This window comes from Hypomesus nipponensis, chromosome 5 (genome assembly GCF_054491055.1).
Source record: "Hypomesus nipponensis isolate SF chromosome 5, ASM5449105v1, whole genome shotgun sequence".
Taxonomy (NCBI): domain Eukaryota; kingdom Metazoa; phylum Chordata; class Actinopteri; order Osmeriformes; family Osmeridae; genus Hypomesus; species Hypomesus nipponensis.
In genome coordinates this window covers 6705001-6731905 of record NC_140365.1, presented here as the reverse complement: position 1 = coordinate 6731905, position 26905 = coordinate 6705001, and the positions used below count along the sequence as shown (strand labels likewise).

Genomic DNA, 26905 nt, shown 5'->3' with positions numbered 1-26905 from the left:
CCTGCCAAATCTCCACCTAATCAAGACTGAATCCACACAGTGATTGAAGGTCACTACTAGTACTTTTCTTAAGGTGTGTGTATGTGTGCGTAGTGTGATAGCGTTTGTACCGGCTGCTGTGCAGTGGTTACTGTGATGTGAGGGGCTTTAAAACAGCAGGCATGTTCAGGGTCACCCCAAGGGGTCCTTATCTCCACGAGCTGGTTGTGTCTGGCTCAGCGACAGCTACTCGCTGAAAAAGCAACTTCCCTGAAGGAGATGCCAGAGGGGCCATGGTAGCTCCGGCACACACGCACAAGGAAGGACAAGCATTGTGGAAAATTGTAAAATGCTTTATTCTGGAAAAATGGGCACAGCACAGAAGAATGCAACAATATACCCAGCTTAGGACAAGCGACATGAAAATTCCTCCGTTAACATCCATTCGTCAACTCTTTTACTAACACATTTCACGTCATTATTGATGTTGCTACAAAGGCTATAAACTAAACGACTTATATTTACTGCTGATATATTGAATGTATTCACACAAGAACGGAGACCGACAATAAACAGAATAGAGAGCGGCCCGCTAAATAACACGAGAGGGGATCCTAGCATTTCATCCAGCCTCTCAGACAGTGTTTCTTATAAGCACTAGGGCAAACGGGGCACCTCAATGGCCCTCTCTATGCCATGGTCTCCTTTCTCAGGATGCGTTTGGGATGACAGATGCCACTAGCCAAACCTGCGCGGCTGCGGGGTCGCGACCTTCTCTTGATGGTTTTGTGACAGCGCAATGAGATGCCCAACTCCTCCATGACGCTGCTGAAAGAGGCACACTGTAAAAGAGAAGCACAGTAGCCAGGTTAGCCTTAGCTGAGCTAGCCTTTCAGCCTTGGTCCAGGGGAGATGTACAATGCTGGCACATTCATCAATGGTAGCTGTAATGGCACCGAGACAAGCCGGTATTATTCATTATTTGTATGCTGACATGATAATACAGGCTGCAGCACTGAGCTGCACTATTCATGTGTTACAGAGTTTTCCCAAACAATGTATGCCTACAATAGCCCTACTACTATGTGGAATTCAACAAAACTGACAAGAGATGAGAAACATTATAAGCCGCTGCAATGTCATTATGTAAAAAGTTATGAATGAATGATTTGGTGATTATGAAAAGCTATTTTTTAAAAAGCCTGAGGCTTTGAAAGTAATTAATAGTTAGAAATGACATATTATTTATAATCACCTGGTTTGTGTCGGTGACCCAAGCTGCATTACAAACAACAGTCATGGCTTTTTACATAATCGTATAATGAAGTGGGATGATGGAATATCACTTTTTTGTCCCTCCTGGATTGACAGTTTTAGCAAATAGACCAATACATCGCAGATGCTTCCTGCGAAAACACTCAAACCAGTTTACACTTTAACCGTTAGAACTTAAAAACCAAACTGACTTCGTAACCTTTAACCCCTGTGGGTTAGACTTTGTCTCCTCCCTCCTGGAAAAGGGAGAGAACTGCTGCTGACCTGCTCTCATCTCCAGGGAGGAGGAGGAAGAGGAGGAGAAGGAGGAGGGACAGGAGGAGGAAGATGAGGAGGAGGAAGAAGACAAAGAAGATGCTGGGACTAGCAATGTCACCAGGAAACCTACCTTGCAAACAGCAACTGTGAGTATAAAGTCACAAAGTGGGATTTTGGTAGCAGGATTGGGTAGCAAATCCTACCCACTTGCTCCCCAGTCTAATAAGCATATCCTCCTGGGCCAAGCAAACAGTTGAAAGGCTTCCATCAGGCCCAAACTCTCTTTAATCCCAGTGTACTTTTGGATTATGGTATTATTCAATTAGCTTTTCATAAGTAAGAATGTCTTTGGTGAGATAGGTTTGGTTCTGGCTTGGTGCTCTTCCGACCACTTGGTTTAATCTGGTGCTGGTTTGATCTAGTGTTGGTGTGTTGGTGTGTGTTGGAGTGTTCTACTGTAATGACTTGACAAGCGAACCATCTAAGGGCTGCTGCTCCTCCTCACACAAACAGATCTGGATCTCTGCCCTCAAGTCTGTGTGTGTGTATGGTGTGTATGGTGTGTATGGTGTGTGTGTGTATGGTGTGTGTGTATGGTGTGTATGGTGTGTATGGTGTGTGTGTATGGTGTGTGTGTGTGTGGTGTGTATGGTGTGTATGGTGTGTGTGTATGGTGTGTATGGTGTGTATGGTGTGTGTGTGTGTGTGGTGTGTATGGTGTGTATGGTGTGTATGGTGTGTATGGTGTGTGTGTGTGTGTGGTGTGTATGGTGTGTATGGTGTGTGTGTGTGTGTGGTGTGTGTGTGTATGGTGTGTGTGGTGTGTGTGTGTATGGTGTGTGTGGTGTGTGTGTGTGTGTGTGTATGGTGTGTATGGTGTGTATGGTGTGTATGGTGTGTGTGTGTGTGTGTGTGTGTATGGTGTGTATGGTGTGTATGGTGTGTGTGTGTATGGTGTGTATGGTGTGTGTGTGTGTGTGTGTATGGTGTGTATGGTGTGTATGGTGTGTGTGTGTATGGTGTGTATGGTGTGTATGGTGTGTGTGTGTATGGTGTGTATGGTGTGTGTGTGTGTGTGTGTATGGTGTGTGTGTGTGGTGTGTATGGTGTGTGTGTGTATGGTGTGTGTGTGTGTGTGTGTATGGTGTGTATGGTGTGTATGGTGTGTGTGTGTATGGTGTGTATGGTGTGTGTGTGTATGGTGTGTATGGTGTGTATGGTGTGTGTGTGTGTGTGTTGATGGGAAAAAGCCCCAAGTGTCTGAACCACTTTTTAGTATGATCCGTCAGAACCTCATCTGAGAGGGGAGGAAAACAACTGAAAGTGTGACTAACCACTCTGAAGTTCCTCTACATGTAGAGCAGCCGCGCTGACTGTGAGGCCTTTTAGGATTTGTAGTGAGCTCTGTGCTCGAGCTAAGCTAAATAAGATATGCAATAAGAAGCATTAGCTGAGAGAAAATGAAATATAACGTGCTCTTTTATCACTGCTTGCTGTGTTCTCCACCTGGTTTTCAGAGATATTTTTTGTTGCACTGAAGCCATTTGGCAGTGACGATGACCTTGTTTATAATTAAATGAAGCTCTTGTCAACCAAGGAAGAATCCTTCCTGTCAAAAGTTAAGTCAAGTGTTTTCTCAATTTTGAAGTGGCCTTGCACTGATGCAAACCGGCAGCATTGTACTTCACTTACAGTCTGTCATAAGGACAAAGAAGTAAGCAACACACAAGTTAATAGAGGTAGAGCTGGGAGATTCTGGTTTACAGAGATTGTAGTGCTTTCCTCCTCCAAGACAGGTATTTTCAGATTTTCATCTTGTAAAGTGCATCTTACAGTAATAAAACCGTTGAACCGTAGTACCGTGAAAAGGTACTCGCTAGCTAAATCCTTTAAAGTAACTCATAGAGATACAGAGTGTGTTTTAATCTCTGGGATGGAAAAATTTACTACAGGTCTATATTCATGTTATTCTACTTTAGATTCTGCCAATGAGGCCTCCATTGTTCCTCTTTGGTGTCTCACTTCCTTTATCCCCGGGAAATGACAACTGCTTTGATCATAATATTAACATTTACATTTAGTCATTTAGCAGACGCTCTTATCCAGAGCGACTTGCAGTAAGTACAGGGACATTCCCCCCGAGGCAAGTAGGGTGAAGTCCCTTGCCCAGGGACACTGTTATTTGGCACAGCTGAGAATCAAACCGGCAACCTTCTGATTACTAGCCCGATTCCCTAACCGCTCAGCCACCTGACTCCCTAATATAAACAGTAAGTCAAATGTTAATGTAAGAAAATTGAGATTCAGTGCCAACTAGGCTTTAACATCCACTTAGAAAAAGCTTTTCTGATTTCTAAACACCCGGCTCTAGCCATTAGGAGGTCATCTTCATAAGCATATCCAGAGGCCCTATCTACATTACAGGTGCATGGAAACACAGGACAACAAAACAGGGGTCTAGGGGGTCACAGATTATAGGTCGACGATCGAGGGGTCATGAGGCAGAGGGAGCGTGGACACCGGGACACTTCCACAGGGGAGGTAAGGACCTGTTTATGGGGCATGGATGTGTCGTCACCAACCTATTGTGGAGCGTGTTTGGCTCGTGGGCAGCGTTGCCGCAGCTACTCTATATCGTCCCCTAGCAGCCTGCCGCTCTCCAGGTCGTTGGAGAGGGACGAGCCAGAGGAGGAGGTGGAGTCTCTGCGCTGGAGCTGACGAGACTGCACGCCGTAGAAGAAACAGAAGGCCTGTGGCGCCGCCCAGCGCATGCACGCACAGCGAGACAGAATGTGGCCCCGCCCAGCGCATGCACGCACAGCAAGACAGGATGTGGCCCCGCCCAGCGCATGCATGCACAGCGAGACAGGATGGAGAAAAAACATTGAAACAAACAACACAGGTCAGACAAGCAATTTGGGTTCAGGAAGAAGTAAAGCACGGTGCAATTAAAAATGGTTACTTACATGAGAGACAACAACATGACGTACAAGGCAGACTTGATAAGCTAGCCACACGCTTGCCAAATATTTGAAATCACTGACTTTTTGCATGCTAATTCAATGTAAATAACAATCAAGCAGAAACAAACAGTGAAAGAAAATGTGTTCAACTAGAGAGAGGAAAAAAAGCCTCAGAGTGCACAGGCACACAACAGCCAACCATAATAATGTGCATCATGGGGTTTGTACAAATAAACAGATAGACCCATTTTGATATCATAACAGCAAAGAAGCAAGACCCGAGCAGACGGAGGGATGAGACCAGCCTGGGTTTGCTTCTAGTCAGCTGGTGTCCAATGTTGTCAAGGCAACAACAGCAAAAGCACATTATTTATATTGGTTCCCAACTCTTACTCCCATCTTCCCCTACCTTAAACAACAGCCATATCTAAGGGGTTTATGCAAATGTCGGCAACATTGCCAGATCAGTGGAGCACCTGTTCAGTTTGAGCTACAGTATACTGTGGATCAGTGCCGCTGCCAAACACATCTCATCAGTTTAAAAACAGAGTGCGTTTGTGAAACCTACAAAACAAAATGAGCCTGAAAGGAGCTGAGTTGGTTTCAGAGTGGTTCTGATTGGCTGCCTTACTTCACACGTTCAACAGCTGTTACCTGGATCAGGTTCTATGGCTGGATTATTTCCCTTATCACAGTTTTGCACGCTCGGCACCCGGCCACCCCACCAGCGCCTCCCAGCTCTCCTCCTGACCTCCAGGCACATCCCCTCCCCCACCTCCACACACCACCTCTCCTCTGGACCTCGCAGAGGTGCAGTAAGGCCTCCAGAGCTGTTGGGAGCGCCGCCCATCCTCCTCCCTTCCCCACTCAGACAAGAAGAAAATAACGGCGTTTGTCTCCCTCTCACCTCCTCGATGTCAGAGTTCTTGCGGGCCTTGTAGATGAACTCTCCTATGGCCACGAACACAGAGAGGACCAGGCCAGCAGCCAGCACGATGAAGATGCCCCCGATGTTCTCCACCCCCAGGGCGCTCGCCTCCTTGTTGTCCTCCTCGGGACAGCCGTTCCCTCTCCACCACTTCTCCTTCATCATGTGGAGCTTCCCTTCTTCCTGCAGCTGCAGGATGGCGATGGTGATCTTGTCGCGGTAGGGGGAACCTTGGGAGAGGAGAAGAGAAGAGAGGAGAAAAGAAGACAAAAGAGAAGAGAAGTGAGGAGAAGAGAGGAGAGGAGAAGAGAAAAGAGGAGAAGACAGGAGAGAAGAGGAGAGGAGAAGAGAGCAGAGCAGAGAAGAGGTTAAATCCAGTAATTAAGGGATTTCATTTACCACCGTTTGCACTTGGTCCTGTGCCAATTTGATCTTTTTTTTAATAATGGGCAAACCAAACCAAGTGCATCCATGGTAACTGGAATGAATTAGATTGGGATATATGTATTTAAAGCTCACATGTGAGGGTAAGGTTCCAGGAGGGAATCTTACTGTACCTATGGGGGTGCCCACCCCGTAGCCCTTGGAGTCGATAAGGCCTCCTATCTGGGTGAGGTTACAGTTCCTCTGGCTGATGTACTCTATGCTGGTGGACTCCATCAGCATGGCGTAGTCGGTGGTGAGTACACGCGTGATGCCCTCCTTGTTGTTCTTCACCAGGGCTGTGTTCTTCCTACTGCTCATGAACGCCCACATCTTCTCATAGGTGGAGATCTTGGATTTCTGACAAAGCAGCACCCACAAGTGTCTTAGAGAAGGGGGGTAGGAGGGCGTGCAAGAGCGATAGTCTGCGCGCGTGCGTGTGTGCGTTTGTGTCTGCGTTGGTAGGAGCGCGCGTGTCCGTGAGGGAGAGCTGCCGGATTTATGTGTGTGTCTTGTGTGCGTGGGTTTGTGTGCGAGTGAGAGCACGGGGCCTTGGAGTGTGTGTGTGTGTGTGTGTGTGTGTTCATGTAGGTGTGGTTCTCCTCTCAGTCAGAGAAAATAGGACAGCTGCATGCTAAATCTCCTCCAGCTGATTCAATTCCTCCTTGCCGTCTTCCCTCCCATCCGGGCGGCTGTAATCACAGGCTGCAATCTGAAGGGATAAAGCCCCAGACGGCTCACCCCTGCAGAGTCGCCAGGACTCCCAGGGGGACTGGAGGGAGACAGAAGGACTGGAGGGGGACAGAGAGACTGGAGGGGGACAGAAGGACTGGAGGGACACAGAGGGACTGGAGGGGGACAGAGGGACTGGAGGGGGACAGAGAGACTGGAGGGACACAGAAGGACTGGAGGGACACAGATGGACTGGAGGGGGACAGAGAGACTGGAGGGGGACAGAAGGACTGGAGGGACACAGAGGGACTGGAGGTGGACAGAAGGACTGGAGGGGGACAGAGGGACTGGAGGGGGACAGAAGGACTGGAGGTGGACAGAGGGACTGGAGGGGGACAGAGGGACTGGAGGTGGACAGAGGGACTGGAGGGGGACAGAAGGACTGGAGGTGGACAGAGGGACTGGAGGGGGACAGAGGGACTGGAGGGGGACAGAGGGACTGGAGGGGGACAGATGGACTGGAGGGGGACAGATGGACTGGAGGTGGACAGAGGGACTGGAGGGGGACAGAGGGACTGGAGGGGGACAGAAGGACTGGAGGGGGACAGATGGACTGGAGGGGGAGAGGGGGACAGAGGGACTGGAGGGGGACAGAGGGACTGGAGGGGGACAGAGGGACTGGAGGGGGACAGAAGGACTGGAGGGGGACAGATGGACTGGAGGGGGAGAGGGGGACAGATGGACTGGAGGTGGACAGAGGGACTGGAGGGGGACAAACTACATAAGCGGGGAACGGGAAAGTTATCGACAGTGGCACACCCATGCAAACCCATTCCCCCCTGCAGAAGCACAGTGTCGAAAAACAGAGAAAACATTCACATTACGCACCGACCCACACGCACACACGCTACTGGCCACAGTCTTATATGAGTCCCTGTTAATGGTGAGAACAGCAGGAAGCCCATGTGATGAACGTGATGTCCATGGAGCTGGAAGCCCATGTCGCCTCACCGCGGCTCTGGTCCCCTACCTTAAAAAAGGTCATGGTGGAGCCGTCCCTGACGGAGCCGTACTCGATCCTGGTCTGCTTGGCCAGGTCGTCGGCCGAGTCGATGGGAGCGTCCATCCTCTCCACGGTGAGGAAGGCCGCCAGGTTGGCCGTGTAGGAGGAGATGATGATGAGGGTGAAGAACCACCAGATCCCCCCGACTATACGTGTGGACAGAGCCTTGGGCATCAGCTCCGAACCTGCACACAGGGGTGTGAGAGAGAGAGAGACAGAGAGAGAGAGAGAGAGAGAGAGAGGGAGAGAGGGAGGGAGAGGACAGAGGAAAAAGGGTAGGGAGAGGAGGGAGAAAGAGATATAGAGGTTGAGAGAGGGGTAGAGAGACAGAGAAAGATTGAAAGGGAGAGAGGAGAGAGAGGGGAAGGTGAAAGCACATTTTGGTGCAAGGATTAATCTATGTGTGTACACACAGTAGGTGCATATGAGTGAGGTAACTACATAATGTGTGTCTCTGGCTATCTCGTGAACAGCTCCCAGATCTCAACGAGGTTGCTATAGAGAGAACAGGACCATCAAGATCGGTCAGAATGACACCGATACAGGAGGAACAGTAATAAGAGCGCAGTGTGTGTGTGTGTGTGTGTGTGTGTGTGTGAAAGAGAGAGGGAGCGAGCGAGCGAGCGAGATAGGGAACGAATAAGCAAGCAACTGAGCGTGTGCGCAGGAGAGAGAGAGAGACAGGGTTATTTATGCGTTTATCTGTATGTTTGTGTGTGTGTGTGTGTGTGTTTGCCCTGCCCACCCTGATAAACACATTCCAGATAAGATGATCTTAATAGTTGGATTCACACCATTGCACCTCTCGGCTCAATGAGATGTTCATCCCCACCCGGAATGATCAACGACGGCGCTCTTATCTATCCATTTCTCTTCCGTACACCCTTCACTGCTCAGCTCACATCCAAACACCGGAGATGGTCTGTGCAAACGTGTGGGGCTCAGATGTGCGTGCGTGTGCGTGTGCGTGTGTGTGTGAAGTGAAGTAGGAGACTGTTTGGCTTGTGATAAATCAGGAATAGAGAGCTTGCAGTGAGCTATGCTCTTTGACTCTAATAGCTGTGTGGACTGGCAAGCATGCATTTGTGTGTGTGTGTGTATGTGTGTATGTGTGTGTGTGTGTGTAAATAAGCTGGGAAAGCATAATGGACAGAATGTGAGAACAGGCATGTGCGTGATAGAGCTCAGACTGACACACAGGAAGAGAAAAGAAGGCAGGAGAGAGAGAGAGAGAGAGAGAGAGAGAGAGAGAGAGAGAGAGAGAGAGAGAGAGAGAGAGAGAGAGAGAGAGAGAGAGAGAGAGAGCACACACACACATACACACACAAATCACTTGGGACCGAGTGTCCTCAACCGATAGAGAGAACAAGCACAAAGGGGAGAAAAGAGAGAGAGAGAGAAAAAAAAGAAGAAAGGATGCCGCCTTTGTCTGTTTTAGCCAACATTTAAACACTGGCATTTTGGGGGTCGAGGCTTAAACTGGGCCAAGGAGTTTAGAGAGTGAAACCTGGAATATGGCTGTTTGTCACGGCAACGTATCCGAGGTAGTGGGCACACCCTGATACCTCGTCAGATGGCTGAAGGCGCTTCTGCACACACACACGTCAACGCACACACCTAGCTCATACGCTGTGAGACTTTTGAGGGGCCTCGGGGTAGGGACCCCAGCAGAGGAGTGCACCAGAGACCAGGCCTACTGGCCCAGCGACCCCAGCACACTGTGGGACGTGGGACATCGCGGCGGCGACCTGGGTACCTTGCCGCATGAGAGCTCCGACGCCGAACCAAAAGCTGTTGAGCAAGGTGAAGTTGTTCTCCACAAGTTCCGAGGATGGGTTGCAGGGGTGAGGGTTGTACCACTCGTATGGAGTAAACCTGAGGAAGGAAGTGGGGGTGGGGAGGGAGGGAGGGAGGGAGGGGGGTAGGAAACTTTAGCTGTATGTACAGTAGCTGACTAGGCATCCACAGTGTATACTAACACAATCTGATTGGACAGGGCTAGCTACCTCATTTGCATTTAAATCATCACTACCAATCTCCCCTGCTGGCTCAGTCTTCAGCTGCCAGCCGCCCAGACATTTTAAACGATGCCCTTAACTGGATAGATGTAGAGCCAGCTCACACGTAGGGCTACTAAACGATGACTGCACTCGCAGCAAATCCAACGGGCCACCCAAGAACAAATATCCCAAGATACATTTCCTGCACGGCAAAGGCAATCTCACCCGAAGGACTAACTAGGAAACAGTCAGCGCTCTCAGAGAGCCATTCCACTTGGCTCATTTATATTCTGTACATTTAGGACCAAAACCAAAATGCATTTGTCCTAATAACAGGACCTATTCCCCAGACAGGCGCATCCATGCTGACGCAGCAGTTGCAACCTCAGTAGCTGGGCTTCTAAACCCCAATGGCCCTCCTCCCTGATCCCATACCTGGCGATGACAAAGAGGACACAGCTGACCCCGGTGCAGGCCAGCAGCACGTACATCCAGATGTCGGGGGAGAGGGGGTTGAGGAAGGAGAACACCCCAGGGTTGGTGCCGTTGGGCTTGCGGTACAGGATGCTGATCCCCAGGGTCATGAAGGGCTTGGAGAAGTCGATGGACTTCTCCCTCACGTAGGTGATGGTCAGAGGAGCTACGGCGAGGTCGGCTATCTGAGAGGGGGAGGGGAGGGTGGGGAGGGGAGGGAGGGCGGGGTGAGGAGGGGAGGAAAGGGTGGGGAGGGGAGGAGAGCAGAGGGGTGGAGGAGGGAAAAGAGAAGGATGGGGAAACTTAAGTATCACTTTTCATATAATGAGTCGGAAAATACCAAACAGCTAGGCTTGCTGAGTACTGTATCTCAGTCGCACCTTTCAACCAAAGACCAGCGTGAAGGCCATGACCAGACTTACGTGGTCAATGAGCTCCCGGACCATCCCGTTCCACTCTCCCTTGTCATTCTGGGCGCCATATTTCCCATCAGTCACCAGTTTGACCTCATAGGTAAAGCCCAGGATGTTGGACAGCTCCTTCAGCAGGTCCAGGCAGTAGCCCTCAAAGCGGTCATTGCCAACAAGCTCCTTGTCCGATTTCTTATGCATTACATAAGGGTTTTCCTGCGTGAGTGCAAATGCAAAGGAAGAGATGATCCGAGGACATCCACAACCTTACTCCTCCTCTCCTCCTGTCTAATCTCCTCCTGTCCCTTCCCCTTTCCCCTCCTCCCCTTTCCTCTCCTGCCAACCCCTCTTCTCTCCTCGTCCCCTCTCCCCTCCTATCCTTCTCCCCTCCTTTCCTTTCCTCCTCTCCTGCTGTCCTCCCAGCTCCCCTCTTCCTCTCTCCTCCTCTCCCCTCCTCTCCTTTCCTCCTCCTCTCCTCCTCCTCTCCTCACCAGTATGGTGGTGACGATGAGAGTCCGGTTGGCCAGAGAGTCTGTCACATTGTTGTCCTTGTTTCTGCTGTTCTCCGTCAGGTTCAGACCCCTGTACGAGTTCCACACCGCGATCTAGAGAACGCAGACAGCTACTCAGCTACTGGACATCATCAACACGTACATAAAATAAATTGATAGTTTGAAATGTTATTCAGGTAGGTTCCCTGTTTAGGGGACAGATGGCTTGGTGTTTTCTTGGGAAATATTGGAAGATCACATGACAAAATACAGCATGTTGTTTGTGGATAAGTGGTTGGGTAACAGGACAAGGTCAAACATCACATCAGAGATGACAGGATAGGTGACAACAAGGGACAGCATTGGTAAATGTACAGCCTCGCTAGGGGAATATCTGATCCATCAACATTGTCACCCCTGGGCTGTGTGTCACTACCCACCACTGTAGACGGAGAGACAGTGGATAACACTCAATCACAGAAGAATAATCCAGACAGTTATCAGATTAAGAGGAGAGAAGCGCCGGGAAGTCAGGATTTAACCCTCAAATCCTTTTAACAGCTGGAAGATAAGATGTGTTAATTATGATCCTCCCGGGGTCTGGGGTCATGTTATGACCTGATGGCTACACATGGAGCAGGTTATCAGGAAAACGGCTCCTGTATTAAACCGGTCATCAGTCTTTGGCTGAGTGGAGGAACAGTGTGTAAAACTCAACACATTGTAGGATTAATGGCTTCTACGGCTGGTTTTTAAACCTGCCATAGTCAAATAGCAATAGATCCTGCTTTGATAATAAGAAGCGATGAGAAGGAGAGAGTTGTTAACTCTATCATAATTTGTGGGCTACTGAGCTGTACGAATCTCTGTATGTACTGTGCCTGCCAGGGCAGCTAATCACCACACATCCTTGTGCTATAAAATACATAAATACAAACTAGATAATTTCTCTGCACAAAGAACACAGAGAGAGAAAATTACTCCCAGCTGACGAAAGCAGCAAAAAGAAATGTGAGCAATGGAACGATGCAGAACTACAAAGAAAGTTCCAGCTTTTTAAAGTTTTACAGTCCAAAGGTAAAATTATTCATCCCCTCATATAGTTTTGCCAGCCTCATCTTCAGAACACATTAAACGCGCCATTGGTCAATACCCAATACCCAACATGGCTGCCACGCTTTGATAGTCAATGTTATTACAGGACCTACAGGACTCAGACGATTTGTGGATGGCTGTATCTGTATTGTTTAGATATAGAGTAGAAGGGACTTAATGAAAAACACAGAGGAGAGAGAGAGAGAGGAGCGAACGGAGACTAGATTGTCTGCTATAAGAATAGCACATGCAGTGTTGTTGCTTGTACGCGCACAGTATCTGAAAATCCCTTTGAAGTCAATCTTTGCCCTATTTCCATGAAAGAACATTTGTACAAGGGATTGTTTTTAGGGAGGAGGGGTCAACACAGGGAAATGAAGATACTGGAAAGGTAGGGGAGCAAGTAGAGAGAGCGTCGAAGAGCGCGGCCACAAACCTTGATCCACCTTTTATTGAGGCGACTGGAACCCTCCACAATCCCCTTTGTGAAGAGGCAGAGAACACAGCTGAGAGTGAGTATCACAGAGCCCTGGCTGCAAGGAGGCCTTCAGGGGGATCCGCATCTCTAACGAGGTGATGAGGACTAATGAGGACTAATGAGATCCAAACAGGATCTACAATCCTGACGCTACGGGATGCATAATACAAAAACAGGCGTCCTAACCATGCCAGTAATGACCGGCCGTGTCAATCAGCGGAGCTAGTGATCACTGGGGGATAGGTTACGAAGCACGCCCGCTGGGGTCGGCGTTTACGGCACGCGGAGCGCGGCCACATCCGGGTTCACCGCCGTGCGAGGGATTTGATTGGCTGCTGCCGGCCAGTGTGCTCACCCTGGTGGTGCCGTCCTCCTTCAGGCTGATGATGTCCAGGTCAAAGTCCCTCCTCAGTCCGTCCGTCTTGTTAAGGACTATATGTCCTGTCAGACCGTCCCACTGTGCCTGGAGATGGAGAGAGGTAGAGAGAGAGAGGTAGAGAGGGAGGGAAGAAGGGAAGAAGAACGAGAAACAGTCAGACAAGCGACAGAGTGTGATAGTGGGAGAGAGAGTGAGAGTGTGATAGTGGGAGGGAGAGAGAGAGAGAGAGAGAGAGAGAGAGAGAGAGAGATAGAAAGACAGCAAGACAGAAAGACAGAAACAGAGAGTTCGACAAAGTGACACAGAGAGAGAGAGTGTGTGATAGCGTGTGAGAGAGAGAGACATGGTGTGTGAGAGAGTGAGAGAGAGAGAAACAGAGACAGAGAGAGAGAGAGAGAGAGAGAGAGAGAGAGAGATAGAGAGAGAGAGAGAGAGAGAGAGAGAGAGAGAGAGTGATGGATGACCATCCCTCAGGTATCTGTGGAGCCTAATTGAGGCTTTGGAGCCTGAGCCCCCGGGCTGGTGAGGAGGATGGAGTGGATGGAGGTCTGACAGGGACAGAGGTTGAGAACCCAGACTGGATGCAGACAGGAAAGAGTGGCATGTCCTCGCCTGTTCATTACTTTTCAGAAGAGCTGAGGGGAAATGCTGCAGGTGGCCAGGAGGGTAGATAACAAGTGTGGCGTGTGCATCAGGTACTGTAAGTCCAAACCAAAACAGGACAAAACCAGTTCTGTCCTGTTCTTACAGTACCGACCACGTACATTTGAACACACCCACGTCGACCCCACTGGTGCTGATGTCTTGCCCTAAGGCTAGCCACTGAACACAGTCACCAGTCATAGTGGTGCCATTTCCATTTCTGTCATGGGCTTCCAATCCCTGGAGAGCTGACTGCAGACAGGCAGGAGGCCTGTTTGATGATGCGGCCTTCCCAGAGCCTGCCGTGAGGTAATGGACCTGTCAGAGCTTCAGTCCCCTCCAGCGGAAGAGAGAAGAAGAGAGCAGAGGAGATGGAAGAGAGGAGATGGAGGAGAGGAGGATAGTCTGGGAGACATCCAGCTGTGGGACTGCAGTTGACTACACTGCCGGGGGAAGGGGGGGGGGGAGGGGGGGGTGCACCTTAGGGAATGCAACCAGGCGCCAGTCAGGCACAGGGAGAAAGCGACAGAGACTACTGTACATAACACCAGATGACAGACTTTAAATCTCTTTGACCATGCCACCTCTGTCGCCACGGCGTGTTTGACCTGTGTGTGGGTGTGTGTGTGTGTGGGTAAGAACTGGGTGTGTGTGCTTAGTGAATCACCTCCAGGCAGAGCCAGGAGGAGGGATCTACGTGCTGGCCCGCTAGGCTGATCCCCCCCAGGCTCATCCCTAGCTGTGTGCTTCCTCCAATCATCTGCCCAGCAGAGGCGGACCCTCACAGAGACTCACACTGCAGGCTCTTTGAAAACACACGCACATGTATGTGTTCACGCACACACACACACGTGCGCGCGCGGGGATACGCACACACAGACACAGCTGGTAATGCTCCGTCTTAGATGCACCTGATCTGTTTATCCTTAGAGCGGGATAACGCTGTCCAATCCTCTGCCTCCCTCAGTGATAGAGACATGAGATTGAAAGACCAATGCCAGTTGAAATGGACTGTTGAATGAAATTGTTTCCATGAAACAGGGACGTAGGATGAGACTGTACAACCATGGAGAGAGCAGCAAACCAATTACAAAAGCATTACACCTATTTGCGGGCAATGGAAAAACAATCTAGTTTGTGTATTGATATTCTGAAGCTGTGCCGGGCAACTTTTTTGTGTATTTGATCTAGAAAGATAATGAGAGATAAGGACAGCACCATAGTGAGTATGTTTTCATACTGGTGAAGGACATGGCATATAGAGCATACAGTCATTGCTCTGTCATGTGAGGAACATCTGGGCATGTAGACAGAGAGGAGACGCCTGAACACCGGACAGAGGTCAAACCACGACACCATGACAGGAATGACAGGAATCTTACAAAAACAATGCTTTCCAGACATTTCTGTCAACCTGTCACCATATTAGGTTCCCAAAGCGAACCAATCTTGAACCGGCTAATGAAGTCACATGACATAAATGGCTTGTACTTGAGTTCAGTAAGATACAGTATGTGTTAGCAATTCTCTCCCCTCACAGCATTTAGTACATTTACGATGCAAACGGAACTCTCCCTTCTCTGAAAATCTGAATACCCCGCCCCCTCTCCTCCCCTTGGATCCACAAATATGTTGTGTATGACAGCCATGGACTGGTGGGCAAGTCTCACAGTTTGCTGCTCTCAGGCAATCATTTAAAAGGCATTTATCAAGTGATGAATACCCCAGAGTCACCAGCTGTATATGCCCTGGGGATGGGATGAAGAGGAGAGGAGCGGGAGCGGGAGGGAGAGGGAGAGGGAGAGAGAGAGAGGTAGAGGGAGAGAGTGACAGAGAGCAGCAGAGAGGGGGAGGAAGAGAGAGCGGGTGCGTTGGAAGAGCTGGACCAAAGAGAACTGGACACGGGAGAAGGGATTGAGTGATGACTCTCTCTCTCTCTCTCACAGTTTTTTCTCTTTGCCAGGAAATGCTTCTCAACTGGGTTTAAGACTTAAGGGATCAAAACGCTCATGCATCAAAGGCCTCATTTTCTGTATGTAGCCAGTAAACCAGGCAGGCAACCAGGCGGACAACAAGGCAGGCAACCAGGTAAGGAATCAACAGAGCTGAAAGGCAGTGAACGAAACAGGGAAATGCGTTCAACGCTGAAGTGTTCAACGCTTTCTACATATGGGACAGTGTATGTTGATGGTGAAGACGGCTGGATTATATTGTTGTATTGTATTTTGGGGATTGGCATGTCACTGCTCCTGTTCCAGTGAGTGACTGAGCTGTTGAGGGGGGGTGTGTGGGTCCATGAGCCCAAATGTGGTTTTCGATGACGTCACTGAGACAGGATGAGGGCGGGGGGGAGCTGGAGCTGGGGTTCAAACCCGGGGCGGGCGGGAGAGAGCGGCGGGACACTGACCTCTTTAAAGAGGTTCATGAAGCGTGGCCCGAAGCGCCAGGGTTTGTGTCGGTGGCACTGCAGCGAGCTGACCGTCATCTGGGTGGCCCGCTGGGACGCCACGGCGACCATGAACACGGCGTCGTACATCAGGGCCGCCTCCGTCTGATTGGGAGGGGGGGGGGGACACAAACACACACAGACTGAGGGTGCCTTCTCGGTGGTTAGGGCTGGCCGGCGGTGGGGTCGGGGCTCGGAAGGTGTCTCACCGTCATGACTCCGTCCATGAGGCCGCTCTCCTGCTTGGGCAGAGCCTGATGCCTCTCGAGGGCCCAGCGCTCCATGGTGCTGGCCACGTACGGGTCGTCCAGGTTCAGCAGCCTGAAGCCGGTCATGTTGACCCCGCTGTAGCGGTACGGCTCCAGGTCCAGCGCAAACAGGTCCTGAGGGGTGAGATGGACGGGTCGACGGAGGGGTGGATTTAGGCGGAAAGGGAGAGAGAAGGAGGGAAAGAGAGAGAGAGAGATGGTGAGAGAGAGAGGGAGGGAGGGAGGGAGAGAGAGAGAGAGAGAGAGAGAGAGAGAGAGAGAGAGAGAGAGAGAGAGAGAGAGAGAGAGAGAGAGAGGGGGGGGGGAGAGAGGGTCAGTGTTAGGTGAGTTGAAGTACTGTGGCGCAGTGTGGGAGGCAGCAGAACATAGGCATTCCTCTTCAGGGGGCCTCTACCCTCTGAGCAGTCATGTGTTCTCACCTGGGTGGGCCCCTGCTCGACCCACTCAGACCCATGGTTCATTATGTCCCGCCAGTGCAAAAGCGAAGACTGAACCAAAACCATTTGAATGGAACTAAACGGAAGATGAAAGCATGACGTCCTAGACAGTGTCGTGCGTGTGCAAGGTTTGACTGTTCTTGAACGCACCAGAGTAGTGAAAAAGTAATGGTAGTATTCGGTCATCATCCCCATCGACGAAAGCTGCAAGGAAACGCGAAGAGATAATGAGAATTCATTATCAAGTCAAATCAAGCACACAAACACAAAGACTCCCACACTAACATCACACCAACATGTCTTAATGGAAAGTACCCCCACTGGGTCTGTGCTATCATTATGAAATACTTTATAGGGGGGGGGGGGGGGGGGGGGGGTGCCCAGCATGGAAGAAGAGCCCCATCTCATTACAACTCCTCAGAGACACAGACACTCAATATACACAGTCTGAACCAAACACTGAGTTCAACCAGAGTTCACCTCATCTGTAACATGCTCTAAACATTGTATCCAGAGAGAGAGAGAGAGAGAGAGAGAGAGAGAGAGAGAGAGAGAGAGAGAGAGAGAGAGAGAGAGAGAGAGAGAGAGAGAGAGAGAGAGAGAGAGACACAGAGAGAGTAAGCAAGAAAGGAAATAAAATAGAGACCAAAGTAAAAGTAGAGACACCAGAGAGAGTGAAATTATCCTATGTTCCCATACGTTAACATACATCGTAAATTTGTCTTAATAAAAACGATTGTCTTTCCTAATGCAAATTCAAACGCTGTGACAGCAGGTGCAGCAGCTTCCCTCCACCAGTGCTGCCAGGCTGGGACCCCACACCTGTTTGAGCAGCTCTGCCGCCATGCGATAGGAACAGTCGAACAGAACGAAGAACTCCTTGTCTCTCTTCAGCTCCTTGAGGAGGGGCCGGGCGTCGCTGTCCCCGGGGGTCAGCTGGCGGATCCGGATCTTCAGGTTGAGCTTGGACGGAGCCTTGATCAGCTCCTGCATCCGCATCAGCCCTGCACCACACCAAGCACAGAGTGAACCTCTGAGGGAGGGAGGGGGGAGGGAGGGAGGAGGGGGGAGGGAGGGAGGGAGGGAGGGAGGGAGGGAGGGAGGGAGGGAGGGAGGGAGGGAGGGAGGGAGGGAGGGAGGGAGGGAGGGAGGGAGGGAGGGAGGGAGGGAGGGAGGGAGGGAGGAGGGAGGGAGGGAGAGTGGGAGGGAGGTAGGGTGGGAGGGAGGGAGGGAGGGAGGGAGGGAGGGAGGGAGGGAGGGAGGGAGGGAGGGAGGGAGGGAGGGAGGGAGGGAGGGAGGGAGGGAGGGAGGGAGGGAGGGAGGGAGGGTGGGTGGATGGATGGAGAGAGGGATGATGGATGAAGGGAGGGATGATGGATGGATGGATATGGGCCAAAATATAGTCACAGGCATAGCTACACACACACAGACACACACTCAAGCAAACCCGCACATACACACATACACGCACACACACACACACACACAGACAGACAAACACAGAGAGCATCACCCAGACCAGACAGATGGTTTGCGGTCAGATTACATTGTCACATTTCCGACAACCCCAAGCAGACACACAGTGATACTGATGAGAAGATACTGTAGGAGGCATTGCATTATTTATCAGAACACAACACTCTAAGCTTACAGACAAATCAAATGATCACATAGCAGAGCAAGAAACCCCACCAGAACTGAACATTGGGCATCATGCTGGGGCCGTCTTGAATATGAACACACAAACCACCCATTCACAGGCTCGCACCATCAATAAAGAACTCAAGCTGGCTACTGAACAGGAGTCCAAGTCCAGTTGGAAGCTAGTAAAGGTCCAGATGGAGGAGAGATGAGCAGATATGGAGGAGAGGCTCTCTGATGCTCTCACACACACAGGCCATAGGGGTCAGGTCCTCTTGCCAGCTCTGACATCACAGCTCTGACCTCAGCATCACCTTCAGACAGCACATCCTCATGGCCAGAGGCAGAACCAGGACTTCCACTGCAATGCACTTTGCCCTGCTTGAGGGGCTGTGGAGCTGAGCAGGGCCCCCACCAGTCTGTCTCCAGGCTCCCACATACACTATGTATATCGAACCCCAGCCCTCCACACACACACACACACACACACACACACTCAGACAGTTTTCGATTGTTTTGGAAACTATGAATATCAGGATGATGTATGAACTGCCGGTGTGATATTTCAGAGAGAAATCCTAATCCAAAACAAATCCATGCGAAAGCTTCATCGACCCTGACATTTCTGCTGAGATAGACTATCAGAGCTGGGTCATGGAAATGGACCCTAATGTGGAGGTTGGTTCTGATACACAATTTCCCCATGGTGCACAGAGAGAGCCAGGGGAGGCTGTTAGACAGCTTAACACCCCAGCCCTCGGTCTGATTGAGGTGTGTGTCTGGTCAGCGTGCAGCACAGAGTGTGTCGGCAACAATGGAATTGCATGGTGCGATTGGAAATGGAATAGAAATGCACGCTGTCAACAGGAAAATATGGACTCGGCCCTCATCAGCGCCAGCTCTCTCTCTTTCATGCACATGCTCTTAAAACGATTTATATTTTGCACTACATTCAATTCCTGTGATATTTGTATTTTATATTGTAGTTTATATAGTAAATTGGCAACTTATATTTCATTTTATGGCAACTTATTATATTTTATATTTTAGTTTAATTGTAATACACTTAGTATTGCTAGTTTATGTATCCTTATAGTTAAACCACATATTTAAATTTACGATTCCTATACGTTTACTGTATGCACCTTCCTGCCAAAGCAAATTCCTTGTCTGTGCAAACTTCCATGGCGAGTAAATCCCTTTCTGATTCTGATTCATTCCCTCTATCTACATATCTATTTCCTGCTCCTCTGCCCAAAGTGGATCGGCCGCGGTGGCTCCGCACCTGTGCTGTCCTCGTAGATCACGGTGAGCTTCTTCCACTTGAAGAAGGTGACGATGTCCAGGATGGCCTTGGAGATGGCTGTGTACTCTGGGTACAGGTTGATGTAGAAGGTGTCCTTGTTGTCCACTGAGGGGTGTTTCCAGCGGGTCTGGATGTGGGGCACCTCCAGGGCGTTACAGATGGACTGCACCGCGCTGACCGAGGAGCTGTGGGAGGGGCCGAACACCGCCGCCACGCCCAGCGCCAGCTGGTCACACACTGCAGGGTGGGGGAGGGGTGGAGGGGGAGGGGTGGAGGGGGAGGGGTGGAGGGGGAGGGGTGGAGGGGGAGGGGTGGAGGGGTGGAGGGGGAGGGGTGGAAGGGGAGGGGTGGAGGGGGAAAGGGGTGCACAGGATGGAGGGAAGGGGGCAGTGGGGTTGGGTTGTATCAGGACATTCAGCAAAGTTTGTGAAAAGGTCTGTATCAGATGACACGAATCCTAATCCGAAGAAATATGACCTGACAAGGATATACAGATCGGCTCCTGCATCAAACATCACGCCTTATTCCTGGCAACCATAGTGGACTGTGACTGAGAGTGACTAGATCACGGGTCATTTGGGGTTAGGAATGTGCAGTGTGGCCGGCTACCTCTTCTGGTGGCCTCAAAGCTGTCGTACAGGTTAATCCTCTGGATGTCGTAGGTCAGCGTGGTGTTGGGCATCAGCGTGCGGTTCCTGTTGATGTTGGTCACCGCAAACTTGAAGGCCATCTCCTCGACACTCACCAACTCACGCTCCCGTGTCTCAAAGATGCCGCCTGCAGGGACGGAGGAGAGAGAGAGATAGAGAGAGAGAGACAGAGAGAGAGAGAGAGAGAGAGAGAGAGAGAGAGAGAGAGAGAGAGAGAGAGAGAGAGAGAGAGAGAGAGAATTAAAAGTCTACAAACACAAGCAGACACTTGGAAATTGACGGAAGAGGGAATGAAAGATCAATTAAGAAAGAGAGGGAGTTCATTTTGAAAAAGTAGGATGATGAGAGGGCAGGGATGAATGGCTGCTCATCAGGAAAAAAAAGAGAGAAAAGGATGAAAGTTGCCAGTGGAATGAAAGACAGAGCAGGGACACAAACAAAGAGAAGAAGTCGTGGTGTTGGAGAGAGATTGGCAATTATACAGCATCCACAGAATGCTATTATTAAGTTCTAGTGATTTGTGAGAAATGGGCTACAAGCGGACATGGGCACTGCCCTCTGAGTAATCGTATGAATAATGGTTTATGTAAAACCCTTTGGTTTGTGGAATGGGTAATTATTCTTTCCATGTTATTGGTGGAATGATTCTAAACAACAAGAAGAAACTGGTAGACGCAGCCTGTGTGTGTGTTTGTGTGTGTGTGTGTGCGTGTGTACAAGGCTAGACTGAACTCCCATATTCATTATAGAGCTACTCAGAGCAGTCAAATAGCCATGATTAAAGAGAGTGCAGTGTATCTATTTTGTGCATGACGTTAATTATATTAGAGCAAGGCCATTACTAACAATACAGAAAGCCTGGAGCTATGCTCATGAAGAGCTGATTCACCTAACCTTCCCGTCAAATAATAAAAAACGGTCACATTTGAACAGTCAAAACCTGTTTGTAGGTCCGGATGGGGATTGGCTGCGCATACCAGGGCCACATCTCAATCCAAGGAAGCGCTCCCTTCTGTCTTCCTTCCCTTCACTAAGAGGTTATATCAAATCAAATCATCAAACTTTACTAACAGCTCATAGCACCCACCGGACAAGGAATGGAACGTAATACCTTTCATAGGAACCAGAGGATACGTGACTAGTCTTCAAACTGCACCCTAGAACGAAAACTTGCCAATTTACAGACACATTGCAATCTGAAAATCAGCTTGCCTGCAGTCCAAACTTTGCACGTTTAACGAGGGCCATTTCAGACGGTGCCAAATCCTCTACATGGGGTTTAAATCTAGTCCTCGTAAACATGATCATAAAAATGGAGACGACTCCATCTCCCATACAGCCCCCTCAGATGTCTCGCATTTGGTGTTCAATCAACAACGAACCAGCTTCCACAGATCCATTCAAACGAGGGAGAGTCGGGCCTTATAAAGGGGAAGAGCCACTGTCCTCCACTCTCTGACTTCAAACACATTCTAGGCACTCTCCTCTCAAACGTTGGAAAGTCATTCGCATTCAAAGCCGCATAGAGCAGGGTGTGTGTGTGTGTGTGTGTCTGCGCGTGTGTGTGTGTGTGTGAAAGAGGGGAGCGTGTGTGATGTGAGTCCTGAGGCTCAGCCGACGGTCAGCAGCTTCATGTGAAACCTCCAGTGGAGAGCAGAGGATGACCCTGGGGTGACCTTGAGCTCCTTCAGCCCAGTCAGCAGGGTACCCACAGAGACTCTGGGCTGTGACGGCTCACCAAGTCAGACAAAGAGGAGGAAGGAGCGAGGAATAATTGGTACTCCAAAATGGTGCATTCAGTACAGAGGCCTTGACTGTAGGTGATGAGGGACTATTGGGTCTCTGACTTCAAACGCTGCCGGTGAAATATTAGAGTAACAAGCGTCCGACGTCAATGTTTAACTATTTATTTGTTTACATGATTAGACTTGATTTGTTTCTCTGGACCAGTAACTGCTCAAAACTATGCGTGCAAGCCTTTATTGGTGTGTCCATGGTTGCATGTGTGTGCGTGCGTTGCCAGAGAAATAGATAGGGAACCGAAGCTTTCATTGGCTTTCTGCTAAGATCCCACTGTGTGTCACTATTCTCCCAAAGATCAGATTGACAGCTATGAATAGCACAGCACCTTCACAGAGCCAGAGGTCGTACAAGATAGCATCTCTATTGTTAGACAGCTGCTCACAGCAGGCCTGGGAGGACAGGAGGAGCCATGGATGGATGACAGTTGGCTCTAAACCGGTGGAGAGGAGGAGGGCGGAGACTTAGCGGGGAGCACAGGGCCGGGGGAGTTAAACAGAGAGGCGGAGAGGAGCAGAGCTGAGCCCCTGGACACACGTCCGGCAGGCCTGATCGCAGTGTGACGTTCAGAGAGGCGCGTGCGCGGGGTGTCGGCGCGTCTCTCGCTCTCTCGCACGCTCACTCTCCTTCTCGTTTCAGCCACGCTCAAGGGTCGCAGAGAAAAATACACTCGTCTCATCTTGTTTTTTGAACTCGTCCTACAACCAGACCCACCTCGGTGCCTCCTCCCCAACAGACGGAACTGTTTGAGCACTTGACAGAAAAGCACTCACGGTGTGTAATTGATAGTTGCAGCACTTAGCACAGTTGCAGTGTTCAGGTTTCTATAGGAGCTCACTCTCTTATCATTCCCGTCTCTAGGACCCTGTCAATTTAGCCCTTCGATGTTTCCACTGTAATTTCAGCATCAAGATTCAACTACTATTCATCTCACTGACTGGTCTCAACCAGACACGACAAGTCACTCACGCAAACATGCACAAAAACTGGGCCACATAAGCATACACATCTGTGTGTTGTCCTTCAAATCTAGAAAAGTCAACAGGAGATTACAAACAAAATGCATGTGTTTGTGAGTAAGAGGGGATGGGTACATCACTGTGGCCATTCCTCATCATCACTAATAATCCACCACCGAGACAGCTATGCGGGGAAAGTTCTAGAATCAACAGGAACACAAATTGTGCCTCTGCCCAGGGTGGGAAGAGTGTAATTTAACATAATCCCGTCCTTCTCCAGCACTTTCCTTTATGCGAGTCACACCCACTACTCTCCCGATCCAGTCAATCAATCTCCTATTACCTCTCTCATGCCAGTCTAATGGACTCTCTGACACCAGGACCCTCTGCAGAGCTCGGTCCCCAGCCTCATCATGTGGAGGCCACTCTGCCTGATCAGGGACATCTTGTCTCATTACAGCTCTCCATAGGCAGGCTATGATAACCGTGTTAGGAACTATTACTCCCTTTCTTCCCCTCAGTACAGCCATCTCTGGGACTGATTGGATGTCTTGTGCTGGATGTCTGTAAACTATTGCTGTGCGGCCTCATTCATTGAGAGGTTTGTGTGTGCGGGCCAGACAGAGAGGTCAGGCATCTTTCATGAGGGTGCAGACATACCTGAATCAATAATCTATTAGCCATTCAAGTGTGTGTGTGTCTGTGTAAGAGTGTGATCTTTAGGAGTGCAGTCACAACTGCACCTTAAATGTTTAAAGCGAGATGTATCCTACTGATATATGTTGGATGAGCTTGCTTTGTCTTTCAAGTTTGATTTTCTATTCTGTCCCTTTAACACCTTGTTTATATGGCCATGGTTTTAAAATGGCCTGTTCTTTGACTTAATTTGGTATTGGATGCAAGCCGTAGCAAACCGTGCCCTAACCGTGCCTATTGAGCAAAAGTGGAATTAGACAATGTGTCAGCGTTTATGTTCAGGTGTATGAATCCTGGGGTAAAGTTCAGCGCGTGTTAAATGCCTGGACTAGACTTTGGGCTTGGGAGGGAACTGAGAGACTCGAAGATGCTTCCATTGTCTGTTTCAGTATAATCTTTGCCAGGGATGGAGGGGAGTTGAAACTAAGCCTTTCCAGTATGCTATATGAAAAGGATATTGAGGGGTTTACTGGGCATGCACCCTGGAATCAGAAAAACAGACGGTGGATGGACCAATAAGGTTCACATACAAGGATGTGACGAGTGATTAATTACAATATGCCATATTATACAATATAGCCACCATCAAAAAGCTCCTTAAACTCAAATTACAGATGTTGCCCCTGCAGTTAATTACAATGAGTTTTAAGGAGGGGCCGAGGTAGGTACAATTTTGCCCTCCACTTGATGAAATCCAGCAGGTGTTTGCATTTACTGGGTTGACCAGTTGGCCTACTTTTCATACTAAACTCCACAACCGTATGGTAAAGTGGCCTACATTTAACTTACCAATTCTTAGGACTTGCTCTGAACTCAGACAGATGTGCGCCATGAATACTAGACCGGTTAAGAGTTGCTTCCGTCTCTCCATAGTTCTGCAGTCAAACTTCACATTCATCTCCGCAGCGAGTGGATCATGTTGACAGAGTAAAACAGCCTATGTCCAAACTATGAATCTTATGGCGTCCCATCCTCATTACGGGTAAGATTTTGGGTGATAAGTAATTAACAGTTCCAAGTTATTCCAAGAAGCCGCCTTGGTCACAACTCAACGGCAGAAAACACATACGTTCCAATCAGTATAGGTTAATATCCCGTTTTGAATAGACCGATGGAGTAATTCCCATTCCAAGATTCAGTTCTATCCTATTGACGAGTGCGCGCTGATAAAACAAAAAAGCTTGCGTTGTCAATTATAACGGTTTGAAAGAAACTCCACCCGTCTTTGCGCGCTTGTTGCCGGACACTGAAAAAGAACCAATCTCGCTGATACCCGCGCACAGACCGCCGTGGCTTGTGCGCGTGTATGGGGTCAAAACAGAACCCTGTCAGCAGCGCGGCAGCTTTCTGCTGTGTGTGGACAGGTCCTGATGAGAGCGGAGATACAGAGTAATCTTCAGGTTAAGCTGTGATGCCGCAGCAAGATTAATTTCTGTGCGCGTGTAGAATAGCAAAATGGGGCAGAATTCACAAGCTGTCGAACGATTCGTTTCTGAGCCGATTTTCTCTCAAAGGTTAGTATTGATCATGATCACAATGATCAAATAAAAGAATACAATCAACTTATGAACTGTATTTTAGAATATTTTTGGACAAGAAATTAAGTAGGCTAGTAGCTTAACTATTACTTACATGACAATGTTATCTGACCTTATAAATTCACTATAAATGCTCATGCCAGGTAGGTACTGTGAACTAACAATGTATTCCAAACAGCAAAAGGGACAAGCTCCCATTGAGATTGAATATGGTTGATTATCGTCACCTACTGGACAAGGTACAGACCTACATCTCTCAACAATTGACATTAAAGCACCACTCACAAGAGTGCATAACACCATCTAGTGGCCATGTGCCAGCTTAACACCCTTTTACATGCACATACAAGACACACAAGCCAAATACGTTTAGAAAATTTATTCCATGATCATAAGAATAATAATAATATTAATAATAGCAATAATAACAATAATAATAATGATAATACACAGTCCTATGTACCAACACAGTTTAAAAATGCAAAGGGAAAAGTCAAGGATCTCTCACAAGTGTCACCTCTATACACACGTGATTGTACTTCACAATCTCAGGGATAGGTCCTACTGGTTAAAAAATACAGTTTTGTTGTCACCCTGTGTGCTAAACCTAACAAGTCATCATGATAAACAGAAGAGAACGACATCAAACCTTTCGAAGCTTCTTTCATAGAAGCTTGTATCTGGATGTAACATGTTCAGAGTATCAGCATCATTTTAAACATCCACAGGTGCAACTCGTGGTTAATTATTGAGAGTATTTGTATGTACAGTATTTGTAAGTATGTAGGTTTGAGACAGCACAGCTTAGTGGGAGAATCTAGTACTGCAATTCAAGTCGGAAGGAAAGTGAGAGATTTCTGTGTGTTTTTCTTCCGTCATGCAGTTGATGAAAGCAGACAGACCAGAGACCCTTAATCACAAAGCAAGAGTAGGACCTTAAATCAGATTGTTACACAGTCCATATTATCTATTATCTGCAGTTATCGATGTCATCTAATTGTTAAGACTGATCTTAGTTCAGCCGTCTCATGCTCTGAGATCTTGTGTGGGTGTTGGCCCAGGAACAGCTGTGTTAGGGTAGAGCAGGGTTATGGTTCCATACTGTAACTAAAGCTGATAGGTCAGTAATTAACCAGGGTTTGTGTTCTAAATCAATTCAAAGAAAATTCAAGTAAAACAGGATTGGTATATTTATTATGATTAATAGTTCATCTTTTGATGAGAAGAGTCGGATATTAATACTGGATAGTTGAATTGCATGTCAGTAGAAGCGTCAAGACTGGTTAAAAACAGCAGATTTTATCTACAGGCAAAACCAATGCTTAAAATGATATGAGAAACATGGATATGCTTCAAAGAAATGCTCATTTTACGAAAAATAAAAGGTAGGTGGACGACGTTGTGCTAATGTTCTCCCAGACATTGACTGGAGAGCAGCCGCTAATCAGTAAAACAGTGAAAGCGCAGTAAAGCTAGCAGAGTTTCAGTATACACAGCAGTCTTAAGCCAAAAGCCCCTGAAGAAAGATTCAGTTGAACACACAGCCCTTGAGTGTTACAAGATACAAGCACAGTTTCAGAGTCAGAAGCAAAAATAAGACCCACATTCCTGTGTTTAAAACAAGTCCCTTTTT

At 48.9% G+C, this 26905-nt stretch overlaps 2 protein-coding genes across 3 annotated transcripts in view; both read right to left on the bottom strand.

Moving 5' to 3' along the window:
- Positions 1-460: 460 nt before the first annotated feature.
- grik1a (glutamate receptor, ionotropic, kainate 1a) lies at positions 461-24632 on the bottom strand. 2 transcript variants are annotated; one of them, XM_084697697.1, is made up of 17 exons: positions 24524-24632; positions 20239-20406; positions 19609-19866; positions 17505-17686; positions 16833-16886; positions 16186-16359; positions 15938-16081; positions 12865-12972; positions 12468-12512; positions 10937-11050; positions 10458-10661; positions 9997-10220; positions 9318-9436; positions 7529-7746; positions 5961-6186; positions 5383-5633; positions 461-821 (listed from the first exon to the last, which is right to left on the bottom strand). In XM_084697697.1, exons 1-17 carry the CDS (start codon positions 24630-24632, stop codon positions 669-671), a joined length of 2751 nt encoding a protein of 916 aa, XP_084553823.1. In that variant the 3' UTR covers positions 461-668. The 2 variants fall into 2 exon arrangements, with proteins under 2 accessions (XP_084553823.1, XP_084553824.1); XM_084697698.1 differs by lacking the exon at positions 12468-12512 and having other exon boundaries at positions 24524-24605.
- A 1004-nt stretch (positions 24633-25636) lies between these two features.
- tiam1a (TIAM Rac1 associated GEF 1a) overlaps positions 25637-26905 on the bottom strand; it is a 48318-nt gene continuing 47049 nt past the window's right edge. The window contains exon 29 of the mRNA XM_084698580.1: positions 25637-26905. This exon is cut by the window's right edge and continues 1225 nt beyond it. The gene's annotated coding sequence lies outside the window, so the exon portion shown is untranslated.